Below are 27,442 nucleotides of genomic sequence, written 5' to 3'. Positions count from 1 at the left end.
CCACTTCAAAGCTTTACTTAAAGAGCACCTAAAAACATGCTGGCTATGCCCTTGCAACTCTCCCCTCTAGCTTCTCCCACTCCATCTACCCTCTACCTCTCTTCCACCCCACAAACTACCTCTGATTATAGCAAGCTCTGATACTTCCATGCCTATCTACTTATTTTATAGCAGTAACTTCTTGCTGTAACAATTAACATCTGCTATGACTTCGTGGATAGAACAGATGCTAGTTATCTACTGAATGTACTATGTTCATCATGTTTATAATATTTTAATTTGTGGAGTTTTACTCCCCGGGCCTCTGCTAAAAATGGACCTGCATCCAGTCGGACATTCCCGGTCAACAAATGTAAACAAATAAATAAAAATAATAAATAGTTATTTTCTTATTTAAAAATATTTATTTCAATAGTCTTCTGTGACAGTTTCACTGTGCATCTTTATTTTGTGAAAGGTAAAACATATTATTAAAGTATTTAAGCAATTTTACAGTAATTTGTATGTTAGTTTCACAGCACAGATTTAGGAGTAGGATATTTATTGAATTTATCTGAATCTCTTTGGTCAACATTTACAGATTGTCACACACACAGGTTAGTAATCAAAGCACTGCAGTAGCTTCTATGTGAATTGGGCAATCTCTACAGTGGCAGAGTGCAGAGACATATAAGAAGCCCTTATTGACTAGCATGTGCTTATATTATATTACTGATATTTTTTTTTATTTGTTAGCCAACTCTATATGACGAGTTTCTTTTATAGGACTAACCCAGGACCACTGTTTGGGTTAACGACTTGTTCAGAATAATACAGCATGGCAGTAGAGAATGAACTGCTTATTAGCAGTTCATGGCCTTACTCCTCTGACCTGCACTGCATTGCCTGCCTGTTTTTCAGTATATATATATATATATATATATATATATATATATATAAAAACCTCCCAGATTTCCCTGCGTACGCAGACATTGCTTTGGGGGGGGGGGTCAGTTGGATGGTCAGAACGACGATTGACATCATACTAGGTCTTATTGATTGGACAGCTAACACTCAGCAGATCATATGATTTTAATTCTCCTTTGGTTCATAAGGATTTCTCATTGTTGTCAGAACTTAAAAGTATAGTCGGGATAGTAATATAGATGTTAACTCAATCTAAAAGTAGATCCAGTGGCTTCTTGAATGCATTCTATTACATGGGGCAAGCATTTTTTTTTTAAATCCAGGTTTAATGATGACTAACTGCAGATATGTTCTGGGCATTAGTTTCACTTGGCCTTGTGAGCAGAGGCGAAAAAAAGTGAAAATGTGATACAGTGGCAGATTGTTAAAATAAAAGCGTTCTGACCTGCTGGATTTGCAAGCTGTATATAAAAGTCCACTTGGCAAGTACCCTAAGGCAGTTCACAGTTAAAATAATTTGAAATTTTAATAAGTTCTCTGCAAAACTCACTCGAAAATGCTATTCTGCTTCCGTGGATTTGACTGCATCTACATTATGATGTATTAGGCAGCTCACTGTTTTGACATTACACAGAAGTAAGGTCAAACCATGTATGCAAGCAAGAGAAATTAATTTTTGCCTGATTTTTTTTGTTTTCTTAGGACTTGGTGTACATCCACTCTGAACATTTGTTTTACCAATGATTGTGTGAAGAGTTCTATTAGCCCACCAGCTGGAAACTGGGCAGAGTGCCATCAATGGTTTTGTTAGCTGTATATAAGAAGGCTGTAGGTCATTCCTCCCAAGACAATTTAAAATGTCATAAGGTGCTTGTCCACAGTGTCTTTACAGAACGTAGTACAGTATAGGTATGCTGTTTAGTTCAGAATCCTTGCTGTTGGTCACTAAGTAGGCAGTAACTATTTGTATTGCTTTTAATGATATAGCAACAGCTTTCTCCATTATTTTGTATGGCAGTGTGAAATTTCTGTTACTGTATTCTGGTTTTTGTATTATTTTTGGAGTTGTACTGGTTGAGCAAGAGGCTTACCCTGCTTTTTCCGTTTACAAGTGCCCTTTCTGTGCCCCCTTGTCAGTTAATGGCCAAACCCATTATGCACCAAGGCCAGTAAGGTCCCTCCTTCAGACTTTTATGCAAACTGCTGTGGTGTTGGTGGATGTATTACGGGGGGGCATTCCCAGCCACCATGGATCTTATGATCTAGCTGGATTACAGTTGGGAACTTGGAGACTCTTCAGCTCAGTCCCATAGTGCTGCTGTCCTAGGTAAGCATGGCCTCGAAGGTGCCAGTGTGATGCAATGTTTACCGCTGGGAAAGGACACACGCAAAAAGAAAGCCTGGATCAGTCTTGGTCTTTTCACATGTTGTCTTGATGTAGCTCTCCACTCAGTCTCCCACCCTTCAGGTATAGTAAATGAGTGTAGGTCAGGTTAAGAGGGTTTACATTAGCTCCCCCCTTTCACTCCTTATGGCCATTGCCGAAAGGACACATGTAAATGGAAAAGGGAGAGATAAGGCAGAGTGCTGGCACTGCATGCAATCGGGAGTCATTGCTGCTACCAGCAATCTGAGTGGGTAGCCAGCACCGGTATAGGACACTTCAGACATCCACGAGCTGAAGCCCCAAGCCTGTCCTCGGCACACTAGTGGAGTGGTGATCCTTACCCTGCTTTTTCCATTTACAGGTGCCCTTTATGTGCCCCCTTGTCAGTAATTGTGTGTAATTTGGTGTTTTCATGGGTGGTAGGCATGTACCTCTGCAGCATCACCACTTACGTACCTAATGAAAAGTACACTGCCCCTGTGGATAGGAGTGAAGATTTGGGTGGGCTAACCAGGTAATGCATATGATATACATACGTAGTCTTCCAATACATCTGTCAAACATCAGAAGTAATCTGTTTGCATTTTCTTTCCTGTGCAGGTCTGTCCACCTTCTGACACTGGCTTCACGAGCAGAACGACAAGTCAGAGTGTGGGTATGTGGCCATTCCAACATTCACTGGGCTGCTTAGCCATGCCTCTGTAACTGAAAACCAGTACAACTTGAGATTCCCCACATCTAGTGTGAAGGTATACTGGATTGCAAGAAGAGGTATGCATTGGAGTGGAGTACTTCAGTTGTTGGAAAAGAAGTATTCCATCTACCCTGAGCCTGACATTCTCATGCTGTACATTTGGAGGGAATGCTATCATCAGTCAACCACTCAGAAGGCTACGTTTTCAAATCAGAGAAATTTTCGAAAACCTGTAGTCGTGGTGGCCACATTGTCATTTGGTGTGGTCTGACATAATTCCTCGACAGATATGGAAAACAGCAAACAGTAAATGGGCAGTGCTCAAGGCCAGACTTTACAGAATGGGTTCATGCATGGCTTGATGCACAGGGTCGGTGGATCTACAAATCTGCCATGACAACATCACCATGGAAGATGTTCACAAGGGATGGCATTCACCTGAGGAGGGCATTGCATTGTTCTTGACTGACCTCCACAATGGCGTGAGGAGAGCTATGCAGGACTGGTAACATGCAGCTTGTAAGAAGAATGGAAAATACCCATGACCAAGTAGGACCACTATGGCAAGTAAAACTATTATGAAATGTGTTGTGTAAAATATATTTTTCTGAGTTTGGCAAATAACTGTGGCAAGGAGATGGTGAAGATACTGAGAAAGAACTGTTTCAGGTGAGTGCTACCATGTACAATCTAATATGTCAGTAACCATCCTGCAATACTACTATTTTTTTATTCTGCTTTTATCAGACGTGTAGAGTTTAGATGACAGGAAGGGCTTAATAATACAGAACTTGATCTTGATCCCTTAAGGTCCATTGCTGAATGGGCACGTAAAGAGAAAAGACATAGGCAAGGCAGACTGCTGACACTGAAGGAGACTGAGACTTGTAGTGGTATCAACTGTCTGAGTGGGTAGCCAGCACAGCTATCGGACAGATCAGATGGCCTTGCCTGCCACTGAAGTCCCATGCCTGTCCCGGGTTCATTAGTGAAGTGGCAGTCCTTACCTTGCTTTTTCTTTTTACATGTACCCATTCAGCAGTATGTTGGCTACACCAAGAATGTGTATATTTACAATCATATGTGTCTACATGGTAAAACAACTGTACCTGTATGTTGTACACGTGCATATATCAAAGTTTGTTTCGGACTTGGGTTATGGAAATTATGATTTTTTTCATATTTTGGTAAATAACTTTGCAAGGGAGCATGCAGTGTGCCAAGTAATACCTCATTTATTCCTTACATGGTAAAAGAACGGTGTCTGTGCACTGCACACACGTAGAGACATCACAGTTTGTTTAGTTTTGGCAGGATTAGGAAAATTGTACATTTCCAATAATCATTATTATGCCCATATCTTTGCAAGGGAGCATGGTGGTGATACAAATGATGAATCATTTTGAAGCCGACATTGAGATGCACAACTTCGACTGATATGTAGCCTCCTCTGTCTGTTACAGGTGATGAGACATTACGCTTTATCAATTATGAGAATTATTATATTAACCATTTCTGTGAATATCTCTGCAAAGGAGCATCACACAGTAATGGTTAAGGTATCATTTTAAAGCTGACATTCAAACGAATTAAATACAAATTGTATGGGTCTACATGGTACACTGACCAAGACATTGTGCTTTGCTATTCCAAAAAGGTAAAAAATATGCACAATATCAGCATTCCTTGCCAAATATTCAATAATGACTGATGCGTACTATCAACATTTACATTGTTGGAAAGGTCTGCTGAACAACTTTCGCATTTACATTTTTAGTCTAGCTTTTAGAGTTATGAAAAAGAAGTTATGTACCTACCATAACGTTCAGTTCCATGTTAGTTGTCTTCATCTCGCCTTCTTTCTTGCTGGTTGGGATCGGAGCCCATCCTCAGCTCCGACTCTGCCATCTTCAATAGCCAGAGAGCTGTTTACTGGCTCGAAGCTACCCCTTATCCCATGATGCCTAGCGATAGCTACCCAGATCTCGTTTGAAATAGCTAACTCCAGACATAGCAAGAGAAAAAACAGTCCAAAATAAATAGGTTGACTATACCTACCATATTCTCAGGCAGTAGAGGAAACAACCCAGAGAACACCCAGCCAGTGAAATAAGAACTCCTCTCAGTCCAATAGGACAGGGGAATGGAGGGTGGGATGCAAGAAAAGGCGAGATGAAGACAACTAACATGGAACGTTATGGTAGGTACATAACTTCTTTATGTTAAGTTGTCTATCTTGCCTTCGTTCTTGCTGGTTGGGACAGCGTCCCTAGCACCTAATATCCTGGGGTGGCTCATTGGAACAGACTCCAGAACAGTGGAACCAAAGTCAGCTCTGCTCCTGGAGACCATATTTTATTTTATTTTATTTATTTTACATTTTTATTTTACATTTGTTGACCGGGCTAGTCCAACTGGATATATGTCCATTTTCAGCAGAGGCCCGGGAGAAAAGCTCCACATGCAAACATTATTATATAAATTTAGTTTATACATAAAAACATTAGATATTCACTACAAAAACAGAAGACAAGAAATAAAAAGTGTGTTTTGGTAAGAGTTTCTTAAAGCAGAAAAGTTGAGAGTACCTAGATACTCAAGGAAGCTAGTCAGGGTTGCTACAGGGGCATGATTGTTGTCATTATTTAGTAAGAGTGGTCCAACACCTTTTCTCCCGAGATCTTCCAATTTTAGGAGGATTAGGATGAAAACAGGATTTTTTTTAATCAAAACTGTGAGCCAAATTCAGGAATATCCCTGAAAACCAATGCCAGATGAAACGCGTGAGGGCAATAATGAGGAATACCGGATTGTGCATAAGACCAAGTCTAGAATACTGACTGACGTTATTCCGCAAAGTCTAGCTTTGTATTAGTGTCGTACCTCACGGGATGCGCAGTAGCAAGTCCTGCTTAAACCACACCCACCATGCAACAATTGGTGACGTCTTAGCAAACTTTAGTAATATTCAATGCTGATCCCGGCATGAATATCTATTGTCTATTTGTAGTTTACTCTATTTATTTATTTTATTTTACATTTGTTGACCGGGCTAGTCTAATTGGATATATGCCCATTTTCATTAGAGGCCCGGGGAGAAAAACTCCAAGCATGAACAGTGAGAAAGTTTACAATATACAAAAAGACAAGTAAAATCACAGTACAGAGGCAGCATTGGTCAAAAGAAAATTATAATAAAATTGTAAACTATAAAAATTATACTAAAAAATTATAAACACAATAGTAGGTATGAGCAAAACCCAATTAAGAGAGAAAAGCCATTATATTTTATCCTGTTACTTTGAAGAAAAGAGTAGTAACTAGATTTGGAGGCAGAGGTTAGAGGAGTAGGGAAAGTGGTGAGAGCAGGAAGGGAAAAACATATCAGTCTGGGTTAGCACATGGACAAAGCCAATGAGTTTTAAGATGTTCCATAAGATGTTTTCTAAATAGAGAAGTAGAAGCAAGGGTTGATAATTCAGAAGGAAGCTGACTCCAGTTTTTACCTGCTGTGTTTGCGAAAAGTGAGTCCCCAGCTTTGTTGTTGGATTTAATCGAGGAGACTAGGAGCTTATTAGCAGAGCGTAGTGTAGCTAGATTTTTATATGGTGTAATCAGATTAGTGAGAATAGGGGTGTTGTTGGGGTGGTATAGGATCTTTTGAGTAATAAGTAATTGTTGACAGAGTATACGGTTATGCAGTTCTAGCCATCCAAACTGTTTGAGGTTGAGGCAGTGGTGATTTTTAAAGGGGGAGCATGTGATGAATCTAACAATGCTATTATAACAGGTGGAAAGTTTGGAGAGGTTGTTTTTAGATAGGTTAGTATATATAGCAGAGGCATAGAAAAGGGCAGAGATGAGGTGGGTCTGGGCAATAGTATTCCTGGCAGAAGGGGTAAGGAAGGGTTTAATTCTATAGAGGGTACCAAGTTTTTTGTTAACTGACTTTATGGTGGAGTTGATGTGGTCATCGTAGTTGAGACCAGCATAAATTGTTACACCTAGTAGGCAGGTTGTAGTATCTGGCGTTATGTTGGTAGCATTGTTAGAGGTTACAGAGAAGAATGGATTAGGTGATTTAAGAGTTGGAGTAAATAGCAGTAGTTTTGTTTTTTTGTGATTTAGGAGGAGGTAGTGTTGCATAAACCAGTTTTCAACATTATGAAAAACTGTTTGGGTGAGGGACTGGAGAGAGGCTATATTCTTAGCTGTACAGATTAAGGTGGAGTCATCTGCATATTGAATGCAGGTGGCTTGAGGCAAGTTCATGTGTAGATCGTTAATGAATAAGGAAAAAAGAAGGGGACCTAAGATAGAGCCTTGGGGTACCCCAATATTTACTGGAAGTAATGTAGACAGATTGTTATCCCAAAGTACTGCTTGCTGTCTATTTTCCAGATACGACCTAAACCATTGTAATGGTTGTGGATTGAGAGATTGTAATGAGACAAAGATATGAGGATTTGCCCACATAGCAGCTGCACAGATAGAATCCATGGGCAACCTAGACTAGAAGGCTACAGAGGTGGCCAAGGCCCTAGCAGAATGACCTTTCGGTTTGATAGGTAACTCTTTGTTCCTTAACTGATAAATGAAAGTAAGTGTGAGACAACCACCTGGATAAGGTCACCTCGGAAACTGGGAGACCTTATTTGCCTAAGGCATAAGAAAGGAATAGTTGGTCTGACTTCCTTATTTCCTTAGTTCTGTGCAGGTAAAAACACAATTGCCTATGAACGTCCAACTGGTGTAATTTGTACTCTGGTTCAAATTATTTTCTGAGCAGACTTTAGGAAGAAAAGAAGGATTAGTCCTCAGAGCAACCCTGACCTTATGAAAAACCAAGTATGGAGGATGAACACATAGCGCCTGAAGTTCAGAGACATGTCTGGCTGAAGTAATAGCTACCAGAAAGAGTGTCTTCCAAGATAAAAACTTAATGGAGCAGGACGCTGCTGGTTCAAAAGGGGGCAGAATTAAGGAAGTTAAGACCAAATTAAGGTCCCAAGGAAGAGGGGGATCTCTCACTGGAGGCCTAAGGAGAGTCGTCCCTCTCAAAAAAGCTTTGCAGAGCTTATGAGACAATGTTAGAATTTGACAACCCAACATGAAAGTTAGAAATGGCCGCTAATTGAACCCTGACAGTAGCAGAAGCAGACCCGGAATGAAAAAGTTGTGCTAGGAATTCCAGAATTTCGTGGACTGGGGTTGAAAAGGGATCTACGATCCTAGCCTCTGCCCAACAAGAAAAATGTTTCCATTTACTAGCACAAGTTATCCTGGTTGTGGACTTGCGCGAGGAGACAATCTCACGTACAGCCGGGGAAATGCTGAGAAGCCTGGCTAAGGTTGGAAGTGGAGCAACCAAGCTGTGAGCTGGAGAGTTTGGAGGGATTGATGCAACCCGCCTGACTGATGAATCAGTATATCTGGAACTGGGTCCAGAGTCCAGGGCTGATCGAGAAGGCAATGGTGCAGGAATGGGAACCATATCTGTAGAGGCCAGTAGGGGGCAAGGAGGATCATTTTGCAACCCAACGATATTGCTTTCTGTATGAGTTTCGGTATCAGGAAACGGAGGAAAGGCATAAAGAAGTCCCTGAGGCCAATCGTGGACTACAGCGTCTCTGGGTGTGTGACCTGGAAGTGGAAGAAGGGAGAAGTAGTTGCTGCATTTGCTGTTGAAGGGGGTGGCAAAAAGATCACAACAAGGCTGTCCCCATTTGCGGAAAAATAAGATCCGCAACTTCCTGATTCAGAAACCACTCGTGAGGCTGTCCGCTAGGATGTTGGACCTCCCAGGGATGTGCGTCACAATCAGAAAATGTTGGGAGGAAATCGCCCACTGCCACAGTGCTTCTCGACACAGGGGGTAGGATCTGGTTCCGCCCTGCTTGTTGATATAACACCACTGACATTGTCTGTATGAATTGCAATGGTCCCGGAAGGAAGAGAGTCCTGAAGGGCTTGCAACGCTAGGAGCACGGCTCTCATTTCTGGGATGTTTATGTGCAGATGGTACTCGTGAGGTTGCCAAGTGCCTTGGACTGTCCCTGCCCAGATAATGCCCCCCACCCTATCAGGGAGGCGTCTGTGATTACTGTGGCTACCGGAGGGGGCTGAATGAAGGGTCTGCCCTGAATAACTAGTGGGGAGACCATCCACCATGAAAGGTGCCTTTTGCATGCTTCTGTAATCAGGATCATGTGAGACATGGGCAGCTCTTGGAAAGACCACTGTGTGAACAGAAGCTACTGAAGGATCCTCATATGAAAGCGGGCCAGTGGGATTAGAAGAATGGCTGCTGCCATGGAACCCAGAGTTTGAAGGACGAACCTGACTTGGATCCTTTTGCTCTGCATTAGAATCTGTACTTGCTGACGAATTGTAGACACCCTTTCTAGCGGTAGCCTTGCAAACATGTTTGTGTCTAAGTCTGCTCCTATGCAAGTGATAGATTGACAGGGCAATAAGGCAGATTTTTCAAAGTTTATAGCAATGCCTAGCTGGGAGCAGATTGTGATTGTTTAGTCCCTGGCTTGTAGGAGTTGATGCCTGGTAGTAGCAGTGAGGAGCCAGTCGTCTAGATATGGAAACATCTGGATTCCTCGACGTCTTAGGTGAGCCGTAACCACTGCCATACATTTGGTGAACACCCTGGGGGCTGTGGTGAGACCAAAGGGCACAGCTCTGAACTGATAATGACTGGCTCCCAGCCGGAAGCGAAGAAATCTCCTGGAGCACTTGTCCATCTTGATATGGTAAGTACGCATCCTGAAGATCTATCGAGCACATCCAATTGTCCTGACCCAGAAAGGGTAGAATGGACTGTAGCATGACCATCCGAAACTTTTTTCTTTGTACAGACCTGTTTAGTCTGCTGAGATCCAGAATCGGTCTCCAGTCCCCTGTCTTTTTTGGTACCAAAAAGAACCTTGAGTAAGTTCCGGATCCATGCTGGTCTGCCGGGACTTCCTGGATGACTCTTTCTAGCAGTTTTGAAACTTATATTACTGCTTGGTCCTTCAGATTGGGTGGAACATCTGGAAAGCATTTCTTTGACGGTAAGGGGGGTTTGATGGAAGGGAATTTTGTAACCTCCGGATATAATGGACCGTACCCATCTGTCTTGCGTTAAATTTTGCCAGGCTTTTGGGTACAGTGAAAGTCTTCCCCCGACTGCCTCCAGAGGTGAGCAGCCGGACAACCCTTCAGGGATGCTGAAAGGGCTTATCACAGAAAGATTCTCTGTTGCCCTGGTTCTGCGGACCCCCTCTGCCACGAGGGAGGTGTCTGTTATTGTTTCCCTATCTGCCGGGAACTACGCGTGTCAGGCAAGGCTCCCTGGGATTTACGGAACCACATCTTGCCACTCTTCTGACCTTTGGGGTAAGGTCTTGAGGGAGTGGAAAAACGGACTCCCACAGCAGAGAGAGTCTTGCCTTCTTGCTCACACCTAGTCAAAGTGTCTTTCACCTGTGGTCCAAAAAGAAAGGAACCATCAAAGGGGGTGTGTTGGTGAAGGACGCTCGAAAGGGTTCAGCAAAGTTACACAGCCGCATCCATGCATACCTCCTAAGGGCCACACCCGTACCTGCGGCTCTACTCGCACCATCGGCTGCATAGGAAATGAGCCTCATGGAGGAGTTGACTGCAGAATTAAGGTTGCCAGTTGGGAAGCTACTTTAGCTTGAGCTCCCTCAGCTGATGGATCTTGAAGGGAATCTCCGAGCTCTTTAAGGAGATCCCTCTGAAGCTGGGTAAAATGACATAAGTAGTTCAGTGACTTCATAGAGAAGGTCGCTGAAGTGAACATTCGCTTCCTGTATCTGTCCATCATCCTAGACTCCTTGTTAGGAAGATGGACAGATGAAGAGGTCTCCACTAACTCTTCTGGTGGCTGCTGCTACCACCATGGCATCAACAGGAACACCTCTGGTACGGAATTGCTTATCCTGGGGTGCTGTGATGAATTTACCACGTCTCCTCGGAGTTGGTTTCACTGTATCCGGAGCTGACCAAGCCTTTCGAGCCACCACTGCCATAAGTGGACCGAAAGGCGGAGAAACCCAGAAGGTGGAAGGTCGGGAACCAAAAGCATCTAGAAATACAGACATCCTCGGTAGGGGCTAGGGGATTCCAGCTCCCCCTCTGCTTAAGCATTTCTAGGATGTCCGAGAAGGAAACATCTTCAGAGGGGTATCTCAGGGACCTTTCAGAATCAAAGTCTGTATCAGAACTGACAGACTTGGGGGAGTCAATGTGCTTCCTCTTGCACTTCTTACGCGTGGGCTCCTCAGAATGATCAGGGGAGGCCTCGGAAGAGGAGGAAACACCCAATGGGGTGTCCTGGAGCATCAGTTCCGTACGCTTGGGGCCTGGAGGAGGAGCAGAGGTTGGCACAGGCACTACAGGGGACGGAGCTGGTGGTGGTGATAGTGGAGCCGACTCAGTGGCCAGCACACTCCTCATGAAATCAAAGGCATCCCTGCCACGATGCAGAGAAAGCTCCGGTTCCGAGGAAATAGGAATCTTTCTCCGCACCAAGGGAGACTGCTCAGAGGCCGATGTAGGAGCCGAGCTCACCTGCGCCGAAGCTCCGAGAGGGAGAATGGGGTCAGACAAGGGTCCGATGCCACTCGCCCCCTCGGAGCAGAGGGAGCTCCGGCGCCCAGATCCCTCAATGGACATCACCACCGAGGGGATCGGAACCAAAGGAGATAGAGTTATCGGAGCTGACGGTTCCACTACTCGAACCCCAATGAACTCCAGCTCCGAACTCATTGGAGTCGGAGGAGGAACATAGAGAGAAGTGGACAGAACAGACACCTGTTGAGGAGGGCTGGACAACATCTTGGCAAGTGCCTGCGACTTTAGCAACCTACTGACCGCTTTCTCCACATTGTGATCAGACAGCCTAGAGGATCGAGAGGAGTGAGGATCGGTGACTACGCTCGCTCTGAAGTAAAGGAGACCGAGGAGCCGAATGCACCATTCTAGTGAAGGGGACCTCAGCCTCTTGTGGCTCCGAAGTCTCGGATGGTGCCGATGGGGAAAATGTCTTGTCGGTGCCAGCCAGAACCGAAGTGGAAGGTAAAATCTGAACCGAAGATGGCTCCGAACTTGGAGCCGACGGCTTGGTGGGTTTAGGGGATTTCACAGGCCGAGAGCTCTTGGCCGGTGAATCCTGGGGTTTTAAAAGACCCCTAAGAATAAGCTTATTCTTATGCTCCTGCAGGACTCTTGGACTAAAGGCATGGCATATAGAACAAGAGTCCTGTAGGTGCACAGTGCCTAAACAATAGACGCAAGAAGTGTGCCCATCTGTCAGAGACATTTTCTGACATGAGTCACTTCTTGAACCCAAAAACCTTGGATTCCTTTGACATCCTTAAAGGAAAATTACAACAACTACCAGAAGCAATATACAGTTTACACAAAAAAACACACTCCACTATAAGACTATAGCTAAAGTTTTTTTTTTTTTTAATGTAAATAGGAAAGCCTCTAACTTAAACGGCTAGCCTATGAGAGAAAGGTAGAAGGAAAGCCTCTAACTTAAACGGCTAACCTGACAAGAAGAGGTAGGGGGGAGGGGTGGGGGAGAACTCTCCAAGTTAAACGAGTTCTAGAAGAAAAAGAAGGGATACTACAACTAAAACACCATCACAAAACAAGACTAACGTTAATAAAACACTAAAAGTGTTGAATTCTAGTAAGAAAGTTATACAAAAAACTTTATATGAGCCTGAGCCAGAAAAACGACACCTCGCAGCTGAAGCGACAAACGAGATCTGGGTAGCTATCGCTAGGCATCATGGGATAAGGGGTAGCCTCGAGCCAGTAAACAGCTCTCGAGCTATTGAAGATGGTAGAGTCCGAGCAGAGGATCGGCACCGATCCCAACCATCAAGAACGAAGGCGAGATAGACAATTTATTTGTTTTCTGTATGGTATTAGAAATGGATTTTCTGAAAATGAGCTCAGGTTGCACAGTTATTCCTACGGTGGAATTAAGCAGGCAGCTTTTTCTGAGTTGCTCGAGTGAATGACTTAATTCAACTGCAATATGGTTTGTGAAATAGCAAGAACACTGTTCAAAAATGAAAAGGAAGGAGGCCAGATAGTTTTGTGGAACTGAAGGACAAAGGGAATGTACTTCCCAAAAAAATAGCAGTGGAGTACAAGTTCTCTGACAGGACAGTGGGACAAAGGTCATATGGATTCCAGCTGTCAGAATTACTGCTGCTGCTACAGTTTCACATATAACTGCAGCACGGTTCTTATAAAACAATTACTGGAAAGCAACAGGTTTAATGAAATTATCCTCACTTTGCTGCTCCTTGCCAGGAAGGATATCTACATCTGCTACGTTACCTATGTGGATCTGCCAACTTCTCATCTGTCCCAACACGTCAGTTCAGTTTACTTCAACCCTGTATTTCTCTCAAAGGCACATTACATGGGATTCTTACCCAGTGCACTGCTTAACATCCCTGAAGGAGGCACTTCAGTTTGATATGTACATGTCTGCCATAGTCATGTGACTTTCACCATCATACTTCTGTGACAGCTGAAGAGGACAGCACAACATAACTTCTGATAACAGACCAAATTCTCCCACGCTGTGCCCTAACTAAGCAAGCACAGCTGCAACTCAATGCATTAGCCAATATACTAGCCCAACACTGAAGTCTTTTTTTTTTGAACTACATATATATTTTTCTTTGCTCTTAACATGTTTAGGAAACTTACCTTCACAGTTCTAAGAAGCAACTTTCCTAAACCTGCTGGCCGTCACAACCCAGGCTACAAAGACAGATACAACTCACATAGGCACCTTTAAAAAGAATACACGGGATCATAGTAAATTACTAGTCTAATGGTCCTAGGGCCCTTACAAGCCTAGCCAAGTTCTTACCCTTCTTTCCATGACCAGCACCTACTGCCCCTGTCCAAGAGGGACACAGGTGGAACCCCCGGGGTGAATTTACAGTTTTCCAATCAATCGTCGAGACTACGTTTGAAGAGGGCCAATGAGGTGCTCTGTTTGTCATGAAGTGGAAGTTTGTTCCAAAGGTGTGATGACCTCTGGGAGACAAATCTGTCCCTCCAGCAGGTTTTATTAATGTCACATACCAGGTTAAAGTCTTTAGAGCACGTAACCCATGTACCACTTGACTTTTGTATATGAAACATTTCCAATAATGCAGTGTCTCAGAGATCACCTTATATTCAAGGCAGAGAACACCTCTGAGTAGTCTGTATGAAACAGAATACAGTGACAATGATTCCAGATGACCCCCCCCCATAGGACAGATGGTAAAGACTTTAAATTTTCCATGTGAGGAACCTTTGTGGTTTCTCCAATTGCTGCAGGTGCTTAGAAAGGTACATACCAAAAGAGGTGTCATACTCAATTATTGGCCTGATGACGGAAGAGAACAGAGAAATAAAAATGTTTTTTTTTTCTGGAGGCAATGCCCTCTTAATTATGAGATAAGCAACATAGAATGCCCTTCCTACCACTGTGGAGACATGGTGGTCAAAGGTAAGGTTTGCTGTCAACCTGTGTGCCCAGGTCTCCCATCACTGAGTGCACACTTAAGGTGTTATTGATATGGTAGTTAACAGGGAACATCACTTTTACTGAAAGGAATGACCATACTTTTTTTTTAAGGCCATGACTTTGGCACCAATCATTTGTTTGTGTAAGAACCTCTTGTAGGATGTTGACAGCATTTGGAGATTCTATGACTGATCCAGTTTGCAGTCATCAGAAAACTTTTTTTGCTTGTATTTCGGAGAAATAGATTCCAAACAGTACAGGTCCCAAGACTGATCACTGTGGAACACTACTGGTTACATGTTTGTTGTTGGAGGTGGATACCCCTACTTTGACTTATAGAGTTCCATCAGTGAGCCAGTTAGCAACCCAGCTAACGATATAAGGTTTGATGCCTAGTTGGGGGAGTTTGCCAATGATGCCTGAGTGGGGCATAGTGTCAAATGCCTTGGCTAAGTCCAGGTAGGCATAGTGTCAAATGCCTTGGCTAAGTCCAGGTAGGCTGTATGCACAGATTTCCACAAATCCAGGGCCTTGGTGACTGTCCTGAAAAAGTCCACCAGGTTTAACAGGCATGATTTCCTTCTGACAAATCCAAATTAAGTAGGGTCAAGTGTTTGGAGATTACCTATATCTTTTTTGATAAGGTCCATGATTATTCGCTCCATAGCCTTGCAGATAAGGCTAGTCAGGCTAATAAGTCTATAGTTCCCAGAGTCAGTGGACACACCATCTTCGTGCAAGGGAATAACTATGGTTGTTTTCCATTCAGTTAACTTGCTCCTTAGAGATACAAGGTATGGGACAGTTTGTAGTGGTGTTATGGGGTACGTGTGGCGGGGACAGGGGAGTGACGTTTTCACAGAACCTGTCGGCCAACAGGTTTGCCATGTCCAGAGGCTCAGTATATGTGGTATCATTAACTACTTGTTCTTCACAAATCTGAGCCTGTCCTTTTAGGTTACGGATACAACTACAGAATGCCTTGTTCTTGTCCTTTGTTGAGGAAGCTAATTTGGACTCGTAAGTTTGCTTTGGAGGACTTCACACAAAAAGTATTTGCTTATTTAAGCTGAGGAGGGAAGGTTTCCAGTTTAGAAGGGCTCGCTCCCTTTTACTCTTACCGTAAAGTCAGTTAATGGTAGTTGTCCACCAGGCAGGTTTGCTCTTCCCTGAGGATCTTGTTTTGGTCCTATCAGGTATGACCAAGTCACTGCAGTTATATAGGTGTTTGTATAAAGCTTTGGTGTAGAGCTCTGCATAGTTGCCAGTCCCATCTGAGGAAGGAGATGTAGTCAAGCTACTTATACCATCCCATAACAGGTTATAATCTGCTTTGGAGAACTCTTTTAATTTAATTGCTGCTGGGGTGGAGTTAGGTGTGATAGTTACTTCAAATGACACCGATCTATGGCCACATCTCACCAGGGAGGATCTCACAGTGGGGGTGCTACAGTTGTCTCCCATATTAGTGAGCACCAGATCGAGGATGTTGGCACCCCTTATGGGGGTGGTCACTGGAGTTAAAGTCGAGGAACCTTTGAGCAAATGGGATTGAGCACGAATAATTTACCCAATAAATGGAGGGGTAGTTAAAGTCTCCCAAAACCATGGTGTTTGGAAGCATCTTGATAAGACTCAAGTAGACCCAAATAGGCAGAGTGGGTGTCCTGATTCATTGAGTCCTGTAGCTGGCAATGACTTAAACAGGTGTCTTACCAACAGTTAATTGCACTTCAAGTGCCTCCAGGGAGTCATACTGTTAAAGCAATCTGGAGGTGTATTTATCTTTAATGAATATTGATACACCACCTACTTTTGTTTTCACAACTTCATTTTGAGGTCTGAATGTACGAAAGGAGGTGTAACCCAGTATGGCTGGGGTGCTCTCCACAGCCTTGAACCAGGTCTCTGTGACTGCACAAACATCTGCATCTTCCAAGTTGAGGACAGCTTTGCGTCAGTACTACTAGCGTTTAGCAGCATAACCTTGAGGTTGTTTTTAGATGGAGCTTTCATGTTTGGAATTTTGTTTGAGAGACACTGCCTAAAAAGGCACTACACTATGGGGGTGGCAACAGCCATAGCCAGTAGCAGAAATCCCAGGGATGACTGATGAAGACCATCTCTGGCAAAACATCAAGGTCTGTCAATCACATCATCCCAGGCTGACAGACAGTGGATCCCTTTAGAAAGACACCAGGAGCTAAACCAATCATTGAAGACGAATCATTTTCTGTTTGTATTGAGGCACCATCCTAGGTGAAGGTAAAATGCTGCTTAAGGATAGGGATATACCTGCCCGAGACGCACAGTCCGAGAGCTCAGTCATGTCGCTCTTCATATAGTCCCAGAGAGGTACACAAGTCGTTCACACCAACATGGACTATGACGGAGCCGCAACAATACCGGTTGTTGGACTTCAGTGCACTTGTGATATGGCGTATCCTGGTACCTGACAGAAAGCTAACCATGATGTTTTCCCTATCCAGCCTGGTGAGAGGGACATCAGTGTGATTCACGATGGAATCAGCTATGACTAAATAGGTTTGATTTTGTGTTTTGTCTCCAGTGTCTGGCCGGTGAGATACTTGCTTGAGCTATTATGTGTAATGTGTTCTGCGGAGGAAGTATGTGTAGCGTCCTTTGACATAGGAAGAAAACCACAGCAAAGCCAACACAGCCATAGGAAGAAAGTGCCAACTGCACTCGAGAGTAACCAGACAGTGGATCTTTGACACTACCCAATGCACCACTGTGCCAATCATAAGTAGAATTACTACTACTTCAACAGCTAGTATTTCCCACTTCTGAATCTTAAACACCTTGATCTATGCATCACTCAAGCCTGCAGTTCCCTCTAACAAGGCTGGGTGTACACATCATACCCTACTTAGCTCTGTACCAGTGTGGGATGGCATCTCCTACATCAGCTCCAGCTCTTTCCCTAACCACAGACCTGGCAAGGAGACCACTCGCACTGGTTTGGCACACATACAACAATGGAACTTCAAATTAAAACATCACAGGCCTATTTCAACATGAATAATGGATGCAAAGCAAGTTTCTGAAGGATAAGGGACTGACCAGTCATTCTCACAACGTGTTTGTACTTGTCCCACAAAGCTCCGTATCTGTAGACAAGGAAGTGGTGGGGAGTAAAATACTCCTGGGGAAATTAGTATCACACAGCTCCAGGGTATTTATGATGTGGCAGGGCTAGCTGTTATCCTCCCCTTTTAGCTAGTTTTACATGGGGGTGGGGTGTCGCATCAACTCAATGTGACCAAAGCAACTAGAGCTAATGTTTACACCACCAGGTGGGTAGCCCAGACACTTGGAAGAAAAACAGTTTTCACAGTTCCCACAATAAACTGAGCCATGAGAGAATGCCAGTGGTCATACATCATTCTTTGGTGCTTATCCTTCTACTCTACTTGTCACGTCAGATGGACAGAGCTAGCATATGTAGACGTGATGCTGCAGGTGTACTCTGCAAATGGAAAATCTCAAAGAATGCAAATGAATCTAGGAAAGTCAGTGCACAGTCATGTGTGCAAAAACAGTTTCAGATTGAACTGTCCAAATCTCTATTTCTCAAAATATTTTTATGGGTTGTAAAGCCTCCATACTCAACAGTAAAAAGCTACACCTTGTCCTCAATATAAGTAAATTTTAAACTTGCTGCAGCTTGAAGATAAGGCGGCAAGCCTCACTGAAGCAGGCCTAAGTGCCAAAACGCACCATGGGTTTACAGTTGACTTGACCATTTCCCACTAGAGAGAGGTTTCAGCATGTCTTAGCTTTCGCTGTGTCGTCATATTCCAAAGTTGCCATCTCTCTTGCATTATAATCCCACTTTTGACGACAAATACATTTGGGGATCCCCTGTTTTAGGTGGATGAAGTCAAGGGTGGGCTGCTTTTCATTCCTACCAAATTATACTGTGGCAAAGGCTTTAAATTTCTGCTTGTTAACCATCTAGTGGAGTGAGAACAGAAATTCTAGATCACACAATGCTGTATACGCGGCTAAACAATTCTCACTATGTATGAAAATTAGTTAAGAAAAAAATGTTACAAATAAAAGGAAGTTAATGCCAGGTACAGCAATGGCATGCAGATCTGAATAAGCATCCCAGATACATCCAACCAGACCTACCAGTGCAATTAGTCAAAATTACCGAACACCTATGGAAACAATGCTACCAAAGGGAAGACTCACCCTGCCCCCCCAAAAAAAAACAGACACACGTTTTCTTAAACAAGTAAAGATATTCATACTGTATACTCCTGCCGTCACAATGCACTCAAAAACCCTTACAGCTGCTTGGGCTATTCAAAAACCTATCTAAAATACTTTATACCATGTAGTCAGAAAGATACAGAAATTAACTGCTCCTACAACAACAAAAAAAAAACAAAACAAGTGCCCAGTGAAATTTACCTCATCCAATTCTTTCTGTGTATCATCTTCCATACGTCTGATGTCATCCATTGTTAGATCCACCCACTTATCAATCCAACAAAACAGCTGACGGTGAAAATTTGTAAATAACCTATTTTCTTGCTGTGAAAGGACAGAGAACAATGAATAAATAATCAAACTGAATTGCCTAACTCAATATATTACTACTAAACTGCTCTGTATTACTTACACAGCAAAAAAGAAACGGAAGCTGGCTTAGAGGCACAGAGGGAAGGCAGTCAGACATGTTTTTTTCTGAACACAGCTGATATGCTGGAGGGATCATGGGGCAAGAGGCATTGAGTGAAAAGGCTGGCAGCAAGCTCACCTATCCTAAGTGAAGACAGCTGGCTTTGCTACAGCCTGTGTTAAACAGTGGAGACCAGGGAGCTTGCATGCTTCCAAATGCTGGAATAAGGACAGAGAGGTCTAGCACATGACATGTGGCAGCAAATGCCTTCTTGATTACTGCACTTCATGTCACTCCCTCCCCAATTAGTGACAGGCAATCACAGTAGTATAGCTCCAGCTCCTGCTGATGGCTCACAAAAAAGGTCCTTACTTCTCCCCGACCATATAACCGAGTACCCAAACGTCTCGGCCCTTTCAGAAGTCAGGAGACCCTCCTAAAGAAATCAGGGAGACGACCCTCGAGGAGCAACTTCGGTAATGCAGGGGGATGGGCTGCAGGCTGCATCAAGCCAAAGGTCAGTGGCAGTCTGATGAGAAAATGAAGATGCAAAAATAGCATTTTATAAACATGTGACTTACTTTAGACATTAAAAATCTCACCCAAATTGAGATTGCACAAGTCTTAAGACATTACAAAAATGTATATATACACAACATACACACACTCAAACATACATGTCTATGAACACAGATTTCTTTTTCCATACAACACACTTGAAAATGAAAAATTACATTCAAAACAAAAATTTTGAAAAAAATGTGTTACTTTCAAATAGCACAAAAAAGCACAACAAATTAAATTCAAAATTAGTAGTAATAAACAGAAGGTTAATACACAACACTAAATTTCAGACATTAACCTGGACCATTTGACACAAATATAAAAGGCAGCACCCTTCCTAAATTGGCAACTGTCATCAACAAGTCTTTCCTGTTTTTACATGTGGTCAGGGTGTCATAACATTAGTCAATGCGACCAAATCACCTACATGCTTACACCACCAGGGAGTCAGTATGCAAGTGGGTGGGTGGCGTGTCATCTGTATGAATGAGTGGGGCAGCTTACACGTGTGAGTACTTGTATTATGGCAACATATGCATCATCATCTTCATCAACCCCCATTTTCCTATTTTTAAGTGGAATTGGTGTCCCACATCAGCATTAGTCAATGCAACCAAATCACCTAGAGGCAATGCTTACACCAACAGGTAGGTAGCATGCAAGTACATCTGTGTGCGCGCGTGTGTGTGAGATAGATATATATCTATCTATCTATCCATCTAGGTCCACTTTGCAATTTAGAAATACTAAAATCTCGAATTTCAGTATTTCGAAATCACAAAGCTGAAAACCCAACCACAACTCACAAATTCGAAAACACACAACTGTGAAATTCAAAATCTGGTAATTACGCTACACATACAGTATGCACAAACATACACAAAACTCCCCCCCACAATCAAATTCATCTAAACTACATACAAGCCGCCCTGCACCCCCCACATCCCCCTACTTATATATTCCAACTCCGAGATCGCACAAAAACAAACAAAGCGCACACACACTCACCGTACAGTCCCTCAAACACACACAACAGTCACAACAGAAAAGTACAGTTTTGTACCTACCATAAATGTAGATGTCCGAGAGGAATGCATCTGCAGTCTTTACAAATGGGTTGTCCTGTCGTCAGGCAGCCCTTCCAAAGTCTGGGTCTGGACTTCACCCAACGTCATTGCGGCAGTTCTTGGTATAAAGGCATCATTTTCCTCAGTGTTTCTTGCCCCAGGTGCCCTCTTAGATGGCTAAATTTGGATAAATGCCAAAGTTTCCAAATAGTAGAGAGCAAACACACAAAATAAACATGTATGTACATATATACAAACAAATACACCATAATAGATCCCCCCCCAAGCTAGCTGAAGATTGGTAAGTACCCTAGGAGTACCTCAGAGGGGAAGGAGGGTGGGTAATCCTGACTGCAGATGCATTCCTCTCGGACATCTACATTTATGGTAGGTACAAAACTGTACTATGTCCTTCAAGGATGCATCTGCAGTCTGAATACCATAGCTAAACTAGGGAGGAGGAAATGAGAATAGATTATGGTGTAGTCAGGATCCCTTGCAAAACAGCAGTGGCAAAACCAGCACGGGATCTAGAGTATAGAGGTAAGTTATAATGCTTGGCAAATGTATGCACGGAGGTCCAAGTAGCAGCCTCTATAATGTCCTTGGTAGCCACAAGAAAGCTGTGGTAGTGGCTGTAGCCCTTGTGGAGTGAGGCCTGATATTCTCTGGAGTTTTCTTTCCATGGTAGGAGTAACAAAATCTAATGCAATTTCCTATCCATTTGGAGATTGTCTGTTTAGAAATTGGTTTTCCTTTTCCTGTTGCATATGCTACCAGAAGCTGGTCAGTTTTTCTATTGTTTTTCTGTCCAGGTAGTAGCGTAATTGTCTGTGTACATCCAAGGTATGTAAGAGCTTTTCTCCCTGTTCTGTGGATTGGGAAGAATGTAGGAAGGTGGATAGACTGATTTAAAGAGACTCTGGATACCACCTTAGGCATAAATGTAGGATTTGTTCTCATGGACACTATCTTGATGGAAGATCAGGAAGGGTTGTACTGCCATTAATGCCTGTAGTTCAGAGACCCTTCTTGCTGAAGTTATTGCCAGCAGGAAAGCAGTCTTCCAGGATAAGTATTGCAATTCTGCTGTAGCTGCTGGTTCGAAAGGAGGTAGAGTCAGTTTTTCTAGCACAAAGTTCAAGTCCCATGCTGGCAATGGAGGTTTCCTGGGAGGTTTTACATTTTAATTCCTCTCAGAAACTGTCTGAGCAGGAGAAGACAGGAGGATCCAAGCTGTATTCTGCTGAAATAGCCGATGCATGTATCTTGATGGAGGAATAGGACAGGCCTGTATGGAAGAGCTCCGCCAAGTACTCCAGGATGTTGGCTATGTTTACCAGTGTCGCATCTTGCCCCTTTGCAGTACTCCAGATGAGATATCTTTTCCATTTTGCTGCATAATTCTTTCTTGTTGAAGGTCTACGAGCCTCCAGGATTATGTCTTTAACCCTTTGGGATAAATTAGGGTTGATTGCTGTTATGTAATGTTCCAGGCAGTTAGCTGCAGAGTTTTTAGGTTTGGATGCAGAATGTTGTAGTTGTTCTGTGTCAGCAGTAATGGGATCAGGGGGCAGTGTCCATATTTGCTCCCTGGACATGCTCCTCAGCAGTGGATACCAATGTTGTCTTGGCCAGTCTGGGGCTATCAGAATGATCCTCGGACGTTCCTCTTTGATCTTGAGAAGCACCTTGTGCATCAAAGGAAGTGGTGGGAATGCGTATGCGGTCAGGCTTTTCCAACTGAAGGATAGGGAGTCCACCTTCCAAACAAGTGGGTGGTAAGTCCTTGTGCAGAATTTCTTCAACTGGTGATTGAATGGGGATGCAAACAAGTCTATTTGTGGTAATCCCCATTTTCTTGTGATGGTTTTGAAAATGTCCGGATGCAGCATCCATTCGTGGGCATCTGTTGTAGTTCTGCTTAATATGTCTGCTAGAATATTTTCCTTCCCTGGTACATAAATTGCCTGCAACTGAATGTTGTAGCTCAGAGCCACATCCCATAGGTCCAGTGCCAGCCGGCATAGAGGGTATGAGTGTGTGCCTCCCTGTTTGTTGATGTACCACATAACTGTGGTGTTGTCTGTCCTTATCAACTGGCCTTCTTGGAGAAGAGGTCTGAAAGCCTGGATTGCCAATTTTACTGCCATCATTTCTTTTAGATTTATGTGCAGATGCAGCTGGTCTTGAGTCCTAGGCCTTGAATGCACTTGCCCATCATGTGTGCCCCCCAACCGAGGTCTGAGGCATCTGTCGTGATGGTTTGTCTTGGTTGACTTTTGCAGAAGGGCAGTCCTGTGTTTGATTGACAGGCCTGAGCCCACCATAAGAACTCTTGCTTCAGGCATGGGATCATTGGAATTTTGGTTTCTAGGCTGTGCTTGTGCTGAGACCACAAATTCTTTAGGTACCACTGTAGCTTTCTCATATGAAGCCTGGCATGAGGGACCAGTATTATGCAGGATGCCATGAAGCCTAGAGCTTGTAGCACTTTTCTTGCAGTTAGATGGCTCTGTTTTGTTAATGCCAAGAAGTAGAGAGGAAGTTGCTCTTTCTTTTCTGCAGTTAGAAATGCCATTTGTTTTGATGTGTCCAGTTCTGCACCCAGAAAGGTTATTCTTTGGGATGGAATCAGCCTTGACTTTTTTGTATTGACTGTATATCCCAGGGCTTGTAGCAGGTAGATGACTCTTTGTAAGTCTTCTGTTAGTTTGTTTTGTTGTCCGCTTGTATCAGGCAGTCGTCCAGGTAGGGATAGATTTGAATTCCCTGAAGTCTGCAATGAGCAATTACTGATGCCAGGCATTTCGTGAACACTCAGTAGATAAGCCAAAGGGCAATGCTGAGAATTGATAATGCTCTGTTCCTGCATGAGATCTGAGGTATCTTCTGCAAATCGGTCGTATGGGGGCGTGCAGGTATGCCTCCTTGAGATCTAGAGTTACCAGCCAAGACTCCTTGCCCAGCATGGGAAGAAGCTGCTGTAGGGTCAGCATTTTGAATTTTGGAACAATGAGGAATGTGTTTAAAGCGGACAGGTCTAGAATAGGCCTCCATTTGTTTTCTTTTCTTGGTACCAGGAAGAGCCTGGAGTAAAATCCTTCCTTGCTCCATAAATGGTACCCTTTCCACAGCTCGCATTCTTAATAATTGAGATATTTGTTTTAGAGCTTCTGTCCTTTGAGAAGGTGGTAGGTTTGGCATTCCTCTCTTTCCTGGTAGGGTATGGAAATGGAACCTGTAACCTTTGTCTATAGTCTGCAAAATCCATTTTTCTCTTGTAATGCAGTGCCAGTTTCTTGAAAATAATGTTAGCTTTCCGCCTAAGGGTGCTTCTAGTTGTTCGTCACTGTGATTGAGTTGTTGTAGTGGTGGTGGCTGTATCCGTGCCTCGTTGGTTGTTACCCTGCCACTGGCGACCCTGTAGGCAGCCCTGGATTGGTTTCTGCCTCTAGAGCGTCTATTCCTGCCTCTTTGTGCCTTAGAGGAGTCTGGAAAGGACCAATTCTTGGAGGGCCAATTCCTGCTAAACCTTGGAGGTTGAACTTGTAAGAAATCTTTTACTGTTTGCACAGATTTTGCTTTCTCTTCCATCTTTTTGGTACCTGCTGTGCGGGGCACCAAATAAATTGACCTTGTCCATAGGTGCATCCAAAAGCTTAGATTTGACATGGTCTGGTAATGCCTGTTCTTTCAACCATGCATGCCTCCTGATAACTGTGCCAGTCATGGCTGATCTAAAGGAAGCCTCCAGTGCATCATAGCCACATTTTAAAGAATGGTTACTAACCTGCTGTATGTTATGTAACATTTCTTGAACATACTTTTTATCTAAAGATTCTTCAGAGGACAGCTTTTTAGTCAACTGGTCAAGCATAAACTCTTGATATTGAATCATATGAAATTGGCAGTTCAAAGCTCTAGCTGACAAAGTAGCAGAGGTGTAAACTTTTTTACCCCATCTCTCTAAGGACCTGGACTCCCTTTCAGAGGGGAGGGGGTTTTTAGAAGAGGTAGCTGCTACAGCTTTAGGGCCCCAGGAGATAGTCTCTGGATCTGCAAAAGGGGCCTTATATAAGTGGTGATGAGTGTCCGGGACCCTGTAGTACCTATCGGGCTTAGCAGGAGCCGGAGGTATCAGGAGCAGTGCAAGCATCATTAAATGCATCATCAACAACAGATAGTACTGGAGGTATAGCTAAAGGCCTATGCTGTGGCAAGTGTAGAAAGGTCCTAAGCCTTTTTCTAGAGTCTGAGAAATCTTGGCCCTGCCACTGAAATTGTTCCCTCATAGCATGCAAGGTTTCCCCAAAGGAAAATTCCTCAGGAGGAGAAGCTGAAGGGATGGACTCCTCAGCATCAGAATCTTCGTAAGGAGAATAAGAAGCCTCAGGAGGGTCTGTATGTTCTGAGTCATCAGAGGAATCATCTGTGGCTACTGGCTCAGGGGGCTCTGCTCTAAGCCTCTTTTCTGGAGGAGGGAGAGAGGCCCTATCTGGATGAGGCTGGGCTCCACGGATTAAAGAGATGAGATCCTCTGCCAAAGAAAGCATATGGGAGCTGGTGCTGGGCCTTTGAGAGGGGGGCTTGGCAGGCACAGGTTTTGATGCTTTAGCTGCTTTAGCCCTGGCAAAGGCCTTAATAGACATAGCTGGAGGAGGCCTTGCAGCTCCATGTGCAGGGGTAGAAATATCTAGGGGAATGGTGTCTGATAAATCCTGTGAAATCGCAACAGAAGGTTGGATTTCAGAAGCCGTTTCTACCAGGATAGAAGAGGCCTCGGTAGAAGGCAAGTTATCGGCTGAAGAAAGAACTCGGTCCTTTTCGCTTTTGGTTCGGCATAATGTAGGCAAAATCAGAGCCGAAAATCTGCTCAGCAAAGTCCACAGGCTAGACAAGCTGCGGTCTGGGCCTAAACAATGTATGCAATAGGAGTGGAAATCTTTATGAGGTATTGGTTTCCCACAAGATAAACAGTTAACTTTCTCTGATATCGGCTGAGGCAAGAAGTAGTAATCTCTGGATCTGACAACAGCTTCCAAGAAAGACTGAGGAAAATGGCTGATGCCTTTATGCCCGAAGAACTGCGGTGAAGTGCGACACCAGCGAAGCCAGACCCAGACTTTGGAATAGGACAACCCATTTGTAAAGACTGCAGATGCATCCTTGAAGGACATCGTACACACACTAAACCCCTAACCAACATACTTACACACACAAACTTAGCAATACTAAACCCAAACATCCACATACCGTACCACCGGAAGCAGAAATTCAAAATATCTGTGCTTCGGGATTTTGAATTTCACGCTTCTGCCAGTTTTAGAAACCTGAGTATGCGGCTTTGTAAGTTCAATATATTGAAATTCGAGATTTCAGTATTTTGAAATGACAAAGTGGACCCATATATATATACATACACATATATATATATATATATACATATATATACATATATATATATACATATATATATATATATATATATATATATATATATATATATATATATATATATATATATATATATATATATAGAGTATTTGCCCCTTCCTGATTTATTTTTCTGCATGTTTTGTCACACTTAAATGTTTCAGATCTTCAAACCAATTTAATTAGACATATATTAGACAAAGATAACCCAAGTAAACAAAGCGCAGTTTAAATGATGACTTTATGAAGAAAAAAAATATCCAAACCTACATGGCCCTATGTGAAAAAAGTAATTGCCCCCCCTGTTAAATCATGAAGTAACTGTGGTTAACCACATTTTTGGGAAAGCAGAGTTCAATTTCACTAGCCACACCCAGGCATGATTACTGTCAGACCGGTTGAATCAAGAGATCACTTAAATAGAAACTGTCAGAGAAAGTGAAGTAGCCCAAAAGATCCCAAAAAGGAAGAAATCATGCTGCGATCTAAAGAAATTCAGGAACAGATGAAAATCAAAGTAATGGACATCAGTATGGAAAAGGTTACAAAGCCATTTCTAAAGCTTTGGGACTCCAACGAACCATGGTGAGAGCAATTATCCACAAATGGAGAAAACATGGAAAGTACAGTTGTGTACCTACCGTAAATGTAGATGTTAGAGTGTATTCACTGTTGCTGTCATTACTCTTGGGGTTATCCTGCTGGCAGGCTACCCGCAGTCTGCCAGAATTCTAAAGCCTAGGTCCGGCGTCGGTTGCTGCCACCTCTTCCCTGACGTCAGAGCGCCAGGGGTATAAATGATGCAGCCGTTGCCATTTTCTTCAGTTTTTCTTGCCCCAGATGTCAGGTGCCCCCATATTGGTAGGCTGAAAAATATGCCAATAAAAATGCATGCACAAAAATAACATTTTCTTCATCTACAAGCAAATACACTGAAAAGGTTGTATAGGATAGAGAAGTGCAGATAAGTCCCAGCAAAGAAGAGGGGGATGGTGGGTGGGTAACCTGGACTGCAACAGTGAATACACTCGAACATCTACATTTATGGTAGGTACACAACTGTACTATGTTAATCATGTTTCACTGTTGCAGTCATTACTCTTGGGTTGAATCCCAAAGCTGAGGTAGGGTGGCTGGGCTAAATAGGATTAGGAGAGGCTAT

General features: G+C 43.3%; 1 protein-coding gene across 2 annotated transcripts in view; it reads right to left on the bottom strand.

Annotated features, from left to right (window-relative positions):
- Nucleotides 1–27,442, bottom strand: part of LOC122812966 (phosphatidylinositol transfer protein beta isoform-like) — a 131,109-nt gene that overhangs the window by 51,555 nt on the left and 52,112 nt on the right. For both annotated transcript variants that reach the window (XM_044085056.1, XM_044085057.1), the window contains exon 5: nt 19,003–19,125. In XM_044085056.1, the coding sequence (XP_043940991.1) occupies nt 19,003–19,125 (123 nt within the window). The remainder of the gene's footprint in view (nt 1–19,002; nt 19,126–27,442) is intronic.

This window comes from Protopterus annectens, chromosome 10.part0, assembly GCF_019279795.1.
Source record: "Protopterus annectens isolate FY-2018-M chromosome 10.part0, PAN1.0, whole genome shotgun sequence".
NCBI lineage: Eukaryota > Metazoa > Chordata > Ceratodontiformes > Protopteridae > Protopterus > Protopterus annectens.
This window is presented reverse-complemented; position numbering and strand designations above follow the sequence as displayed.